At 28.9% G+C, this 7,475-nt stretch overlaps 3 protein-coding genes across 3 annotated transcripts in view; all 3 read left to right on the top strand.

The window, feature by feature from the left end:
• Positions 1 to 1,192: 1,192 nt before the first annotated feature.
• On the top strand, positions 1,193 to 2,835 carry LOC119674376 (elongation of very long chain fatty acids protein F-like). The gene is made up of 4 exons (XM_038085512.1): positions 1,193 to 1,247; positions 1,405 to 1,595; positions 1,679 to 1,963; positions 2,824 to 2,835. Exons 1-4 carry the CDS (start codon positions 1,193 to 1,195, stop codon positions 2,833 to 2,835), a joined length of 543 nt encoding a protein of 180 aa, XP_037941440.1.
• Positions 2,836 to 3,712: 877 nt separating this feature from the next.
• LOC119674374 (elongation of very long chain fatty acids protein F-like) lies at positions 3,713 to 4,693 on the top strand. The gene is made up of 4 exons (XM_038085510.1): positions 3,713 to 3,806; positions 3,864 to 4,054; positions 4,112 to 4,619; positions 4,662 to 4,693. The coding sequence occupies exons 1-4, from the start codon at positions 3,746 to 3,748 to the stop codon at positions 4,691 to 4,693; spliced, it is 792 nt and encodes a 263-aa protein (XP_037941438.1). The 5' UTR covers positions 3,713 to 3,745.
• Positions 4,694 to 6,594: 1,901 nt separating this feature from the next.
• The window catches only part of LOC119674373 (elongation of very long chain fatty acids protein F-like), a 19,214-nt gene continuing 18,333 nt past the window's right edge, over positions 6,595 to 7,475 (top strand). The window contains exons 1-4 of the mRNA XM_038085509.1: positions 6,595 to 6,697; positions 6,755 to 6,945; positions 7,000 to 7,296; positions 7,354 to 7,471. Of these exons, the coding sequence (XP_037941437.1) occupies positions 6,637 to 6,697; positions 6,755 to 6,945; positions 7,000 to 7,296; positions 7,354 to 7,471 (667 nt within the window). The 5' untranslated portion in view covers positions 6,595 to 6,636. The remainder of the gene's footprint in view (positions 6,698 to 6,754; positions 6,946 to 6,999; positions 7,297 to 7,353; positions 7,472 to 7,475) is intronic.

Here is a 7,475-nt window from a genome sequence, read left to right as displayed (position 1 = left end):
CATTTTACTTAGCTTGATATTTTAACATAGACGATCCCGTTTGACGAATTATGCTGATCAACAAAGTAAATCTTGATGCTGTATCTTTATTAAATTAAAAAATTTATTTTCTCTTCCTAAACAAAACTGTAGAAACTGATAAAATTTTACTGAAATATTACAGTAATAATTTTTTAAGTATATAAATAGTCTCAGATTCAGTGAGACTAGTCTAAACAAAAAAGAAAACAAAGCTTATTCTTGTTCTTGTACAATTAAAATAATTTCCACTCGAGTCCACTTAGCGTTGGCAACGTTTAAGAATTTTTCGGGATATATAGTTTTTTTTTAAAACCGGGATGGTATCGAAACGATTTCATTTCATTATTAACTTCAGTTAAAAAAAATTCCATTCAAATAGAAAGAAGCCAAGTCAAGTAAATACGATGATGCATGATACTATAATATAAAGAACAAATCTATCTCACAATTATTGTGAAACTTCCAAATAACATTCTTTATCCACAGTCTAACCTTAAGGGTTTGAATGTACTGTGATCAATCTACGCTCAATCGAAGTAATCAATCATTAATTTGAGTTTGCTCTTTTTAAAGCGAAATCTTATCTGCTTTGGCTCTTCTGAACATTTTAAGACCGCACTCATCAATATTAAACAGAGCTTTTTCTTCATAGGCATTTTAGGTATTGCGCAGAAGCATGGACTGTACCATAAAATGACAAAACGGCACTAAAATTGTTTTACGGCACTACTGTACGTAGTCACCGGAATTTGGAGAGCTCTTTATGGTAACATTTTAAAGCGAAACTCACTTGATCATATCATGAATGTCCAGGTTTGAACGTATAAGAAGTGCCAGTTGGAAGAAAACCGTATTTTTGGTGTAGTTATCCAGTTGTAGAAGGTCTAGTCGCACTTGATGATCGAGACTGGAGAGAGAGTACATACAGCATACGCGCTTGGAGAGAAATGTTAAGTTAGGTCAAAACTCGAAATCCCGCTAAAGCAATGAATTATATTCATTTCCATATATACTTTTTAGCATTCTATTGATTTCTGTTTCACTTTTTCCCAATTTGAAACAGAATTCTTTCTGTATTGTAAATAATCGTATCTTTAATGTTGTAAATAAACATTTGATAGTTTATAATAATAGCTTTATATAGTTTATATAATAGCATAACACTTTCAATATGTACATACAACATTTAAATAAAAGATCAAGGATAGTAGGCGAAGATAACAAAGGTTAGCAATTCACCATTTCCAGCAAAATCTTTGAGGGCATCACAATGAGCAATATATGCCTCTGAATGGAAGTGCTGATAACCCATCAGCACGCGCCTTCTCAACCTAACCTAACCTAACCAAAAAATAAAGAATATTGTTATTGTTTTTATTGCAGATGAAATATTTTCGGATATATTTATTAACAAGTCACCTGTACCAATATGCCTGATAAGTATTGCGTATCTATTATTCGTTTTGAAAATTGGTCCTGCGTTCATGCGAAAACGTTCCCCATTCAATGTAAGAAAACTAGTTATAGCTTACAATATTTTGCAAATTCTACTTAATGGATTAACAGTTATAGTGGTAAGATATATACATTAAGATGCAAGATCTATTAATATATATGTATATATTGTATATTTACTTTCTATTTTACTTTGTAATAGGCGGGTTATATTCAAATGAAAAAGCCATACGATTGGCGTTGCATCAGACCATTGCCCATGAATCATGCTCTGAAACGGATGGAACTGTACCTAATGATTGGTTATTACTTTTTAAAAGTATTAGATTTTGCAGATACAATATTTTTCGTGTTGCGGAAAAGCTTTCGACAAATATCTTTCCTGCACGTTTATCATCATGCTATAATGGTGATATCTGGTTGGCTGTATGTGGCTAAGTATGGCGAAATGAGTCAAATACTATTTGTTGCAATACTGAACGCTTTTGTACATTGTGTTATGTATGGATATTACCTGATTTCAATATTGCAACCAAAAACTGCTAATAATATCTGGTGGAAAAAATATATCACTCTATTACAGTTATGTCAATTTATTTTAATATTTTCAAATAATTTGTATACATTAATATTTGTACCTAATTGTGAGACCCCAAGAACATTATTGTGGCTATTCGAGCTTCAAGGAATTATTATGTTCATACTTTTTGGTAATTTTTATCGAAAAGCATACGTAAAGGGAACCAATAAATTAAAAGGCAAAAATATATGAATTTAAAGCAAACTTTATAAATGTTTTTTATGGACACAAAAACAAATCAGTTTTTAAAAGTATTAAAATTATATATATAACAAATAGATGGTTTTTAATACGAAAACTTCCTTCAAAACTTGAAAAACTGTTCTGAGTTTCTATGAATTCCATGTCATCATTATTCGAGTTTGCAAACACAAACGTTTCAATTTGAATACTTAATATATTTGTGTAAATTAATTATTTATTTATTTTTTGAATTTCTGCTATGCAAATTACTGAATTCTAAACACTATCAATAATTGAATACACTGTAAAAAAATCTAGTAATAGTAATTAAACATTCAATATTGGTAACTGCGTGTACATTCTGACTCTAGACGTTAGTTTACACATATAAACTTCACTCTTTCTTTTAAACTTGTATTAAAAAGAATAACTTTTAAACTAAACATGAACACTTTAAATTCAAGTAGAACTATATTGATGTACAGCTCAATAGGTATAATTCAAAGCAATAAACTCTCCTTCAGTGAAAAAAGTGCTATTTGTGCTATTTGTTTTGTGATCTATTATGTATACTTACTTTATAGTATATGACATAAGCCAAAAGCCGAAAGTTAAGCTGATATTCCAAAAATTTTGATATATTTAAAAAATTTGAAGATCGGTATTAACAGATATCTCTATCCATATCGCTGCTTTTATACTACCAATAATTTGATATTATGCAGTAAAAATTTATCGAAAAGACTAACTGATTCCAATTTGTTGAAAAAAATTATTATTTTCCAAACACTGTATTTTTTGGATATATCAGTAAGTATGAATGGACCAAAAGCAGATTATATAATTATTAATCTAATAGAATTCCGCAGAATAGTAATTTTGCGGAATTTTATTCTGCTAAGTAAGTTTATGTAGCTTTGGCTACTTGTGAAAAAAAACGATTAGTCATCGCTACCAATTTGACAGGCACGGCACTTGCCGTCCAAACAAATTATGTACGGACTATAAACTAATTAAGAAATTCGAATATTTCCTAAGACCACTGATGATGAGTACTTGGCAATATTCGAAACAGCGTTTATGGTCAGCCAAATTTCAATAAATTAACTAAATTTTTGTGTTTGTTCTTTCTTTCTTTGCTTTTCGAATCCCTATAAATTTTGTATAACAATATAAGTTTTACATCTTGCTTGATGTATAAATTAAAAAAAATATATCATCCACTAATTGATATTATTCTTTTTAAAAACATATTACAAACAATGTCAAGAAGTAATAAGAATACTGAGTCATTGTGAAAAGTGTACAAAAATGCATAATAAAGTTAAACCAATGCACTTATTTAAATTTATTTAAATTTAAATTATAAAAATTTTTATTATACGAACCCATAGTAAAGGTCGCTTCCTGTAATAAGCTTAACGCATTAAAGCGAAATTTTACAATTCAGGAAGCACTCACAGTTCGGTTTAGTTCTTCAATATATTAAGTTCAACACTGAGTGTAATGTTTCTGATAATATCGCATATTTTACAACAAATTAAGGAATGGGACGAACGACACGCCGGTAATCAAAACCCAATTTAAAAACCAAGTGATTTTTAATAATTATATTTTATATTAGTGAAGACAACAACAAACTTACCAATTGTGGGTTCACCAGTACAAGTTATTGTACTAACCTCTGCTTACATTCTATTTGTTCTCAAAATCGGACCCTATCTGATGAGAAATCGTGAACCATTTAATGTGAAGTGGTTAATGCAAATCTATAATGTTTTCCAAGTTTTTATAAATCTTTATTTAGGAGTGATGGTAAATTAAATAAAAATGATATTTCCGCTGCAATAAAGCATTATTATTATTTTTCAGGGTTTAAGGCTTCTCTGGGTACCTGATCATCATAACCCTGGTTGCATAACAAGCTTGCCAGATACACATAGATTGAAGTCATTCGAGGGCCATATGATATATTTATATGTATTCGTTAAAGTAACCGACTATATGGACACAATATTTTTTGTTTTGCGTAAAAGCTTTAAACAGATAACTTTTCTACACGTTTATCATCATGTCCTAATGGTTCTTTCAACAACTATGGTTACACATTATTACGGTACTGGTGGCCATCAAAATCTTTTTGGAGATGTCAACGCATTTGTACATGTGATTATGTATAGTTATTATTTTTTGAGTGCTTTAAATCCAAACATTAAAACTTCTAAGTGGAAAAAATTTATTACTAAAGCTCAAATTGTCCAGTTCATTATAGTTATAATCCATCAGTTATGGCCTTTACTTATAGTTAAAGGATGTACGTATTCTAAGTTTTTACTGTTATTAAATTTGTCACAGGCGATAGTAATGCTCATATTATTTAGTAAATTTTATATTAAAACTTACATTAAAAAAAATTCTAAAGTCAATCAAAACATTAGCAAAAAAACTACGTAATTATTCAGAAAATTGTTATAATACTAGTATTTAAATATACGTCAAAAAATTTGTCATATTCTGCTTATATATTTTAAAATAATATTTAGTTATCATATTTAGATATACTAGGTCTTCTTGTCTTGCAAGGTTCTCTCAATTGATAATTAATTGACATTATTTATTAATGTTAGATTAAGTAAGTAATAATAATTGAAATAAATGCTCAGTAACAAATATTTTGCCTTAGTTTGTTATTAGAAATATTTTCACATTCAGAGCACAAAAAACAAAGTTGATCTTTGAACTACTTATCTGTCTTAGAAAATGTAGGAACATTCTTTAGATACGTTTCGCTTTCAAAGAAGCTGTACTACATGTTATATTATGATAAATTCAAACAGTTATGAAAGCAAATGTTTGATGACTATGTATGAAAGTCTGTGTCCAGAGCTGTAATATGTCGTCCTTGATGGTATACTATATCGACGATGGAGCATTATTGGTAAAAATGAATCTCATAAAAACAACCCTTTTATATAAGAGAGAAGTAAATTGCAATCTGCTAAATCACATTCTAACATTATAGTATATATCACATACATAAAAATTGCTATAACAAGGAAAAGTCAAATCGCAAAGATATTATTATTTAATCACGAGGTTATAACTCACTTAGCTTATGACAAATTGTATGAAGAATTAGATCGAACTTAATTATATGTGAATTGCATACTAAAGACCCAACTTTAAAGCCTACGAAAGATATGTTTATAGATTTATAATAGATTGATAATAGATTATTTTGTACTTAATAACTTTTAAACAAATTAAATAATATTATTAATAATATTATTTTATTTAAAATTTGAAAAAATCAGTTTCATGTTATATTTAATTACATTTTAGGGTGTAATTAATTTCTATATGACTATTAGTATCACTTTTTTCTTTGAATTCGACATTTTACCCTTATAACTACTAAGACTGCTCCTTTTCTCTTGTGCTTTTCTTGATTTCGTTCTTTTGTTTAAAGAAGCACCTCTTTTCTTCTTTATTTATCGATATTGTTCGTGCATAGTACTCATATCTGCTGACCATAAGGTCGTTTTATAAATTATTTCTTTGCAGCATTAGTCTTTGAACACTTCTCATCGCACCACAACAAATGACATCTTCTGAAACATTGTGAAAGCGATGAGATATATCCGCACTGTCTATCAAAACTATGGAAATAGAAATAGAGTTAATCGATGAGTTGACAAGCAGATGAGTAAAATATCACCAATGATTACAGCTTGGCAAGTATAAGTTATTTCTGTGTACAGGAACGTGTGTTTTTGGCGTTACTAAATCGTATCCATATCTTGGCTGCGATATTTGTACAACTGAACGATCATACATCTAACACACTGAAAATGTTTCATATCGTTACTTTAATATTACCAACAATTTGATAATATGCCGTAAAATTTTATCGAAAAGACTAAGAGGTTCCAAGTTATTGGCAAAAATGATTATTTTTGAAACCCTTTAGGATAGATATAACATATTTATATGTATGTATGGATAAGACGGATAATAATTTTTTAAAAAAATTCTGTGAATGATCAGTGAAACAATAATTTAATAGTTTTATATAAGGTTTTAATTTTTTAATTCTAATTCAATCACTAATTCATATTATTCTTTTTAAAAACATGTTACAAACAATGCCACGAAGTAATAAGAATACTGAGTCATTGTGAAAAGTGTACAAAAATGCATAATAAAGTCACAAACTTATACCAATGCACTCATTTAAATTTATTTAAATACAAATTATAAAAATTTTAATTATACGAACCCATAGTAAAGGTCGCTTCCTGTAATAAGCTTAACGCATTAAAGCGAAATTTTACATATCAAAAAGTACTCACAGTTCGGTTTAGTTCTTCAATATATTAAGTCCAGCACTGAGTGTAATGTTTCCGATAATATCGCATATTTTACAACAAATTAAAGAATGGGACGAACGGTACGCCGGTAATCAAAACCCAATTTAAAAACCAAGTGATTTTTAATAATTATATTTTATATTAGTGAAGACAACAACAAACTTACCAATTGTTAGTTCACCAGTACAAGTTATTGTACTAACCTCTGCTTACATTATATTTGTTCTCAAAATCGGACCCTACCTGATGAGAAATCGTGAACCATTTAATGTGAAATTGTTAATGCAAGTCTATAATGTTTTCCAAGTTTTTATAAATCTTTATATGGGATTTATGGTAAATTAAATTGAAATGACATTTCCGCAGCAATAAAGGATTATTATTTTTCAGGCTTCACGGCTTCTCTGGGTACCAGATCATCATAACCCTGGTTGCATAACAAGCTTACCAAATATACATAGATTGAAGCCACTCGAATCACATTTGAACTACTTATATTGTTTCATTAAAATTACAGACTATATGGACACAATATTCTTTGTGTTGCGTAAAAGCTTTAAACAGATAACTTTTCTACACGTTTATCATCATGTTCTAATGGTTCTTTCATCAACTATGGTTGTACATTATTATGGTACTGGTGGCCATCACACCGTTCTCGGAAATCTCAACGCATTTATACATGCTGTAATGTATAGTTATTATTTTTTAAGTGCTTTTAATCCAAATATTAAAACATCGAAGTGGAAGCGGTTTATTACTACAGCTCAAATTGTCCAATTCATTATAATAATACTCCATCAGTTATGGCCATTACTTATCGTTAAAGGATGTACGTATCCAGTGATTCTTCTTTTTTCAAGTTT

This window comes from Teleopsis dalmanni, chromosome 2, assembly GCF_002237135.1.
Source record: "Teleopsis dalmanni isolate 2A chromosome 2, ASM223713v2, whole genome shotgun sequence".
Lineage (NCBI taxonomy): Eukaryota > Metazoa > Arthropoda > Insecta > Diptera > Diopsidae > Teleopsis > Teleopsis dalmanni.
Note: the sequence above shows the minus strand (reverse complement) of the source record. Positions and strands in the feature narration are given on the sequence as shown.

What these genes read in the sequence shown, in the direction of transcription:
- LOC119674376 (XM_038085512.1), top strand. Translation starts at nt 1,193, where the DNA reads ATGTACATACAACATTTAAATAAAAGATCAAGGATAGTAGGCGAAGAT. An exon ending in AGTAGGCGAAGATAACAAAG is followed by an intron (nt 1,248 to 1,404) that starts GTTAGCAATTCA and finishes TTTTTATTGCAG; the next exon opens with ATGAAATATTTTCGGATATA. An exon ending in ATGGATTAACAGTTATAGTG is followed by an intron (nt 1,596 to 1,678) that starts GTAAGATATATA and finishes ACTTTGTAATAG; the next exon opens with GCGGGTTATATTCAAATGAA.
- LOC119674374 (XM_038085510.1), top strand. Translation starts at nt 3,746, where the DNA reads ATGTTTCTGATAATATCGCATATTTTACAACAAATTAAGGAATGGGAC. An exon ending in ATGGGACGAACGACACGCCG is followed by an intron (nt 3,807 to 3,863) that starts GTAATCAAAACC and finishes ATTTTATATTAG; the next exon opens with TGAAGACAACAACAAACTTA. An exon ending in AGTAATGCTCATATTATTTA is followed by an intron (nt 4,620 to 4,661) that starts GTAAATTTTATA and finishes AAAATTCTAAAG; the next exon opens with TCAATCAAAACATTAGCAAA.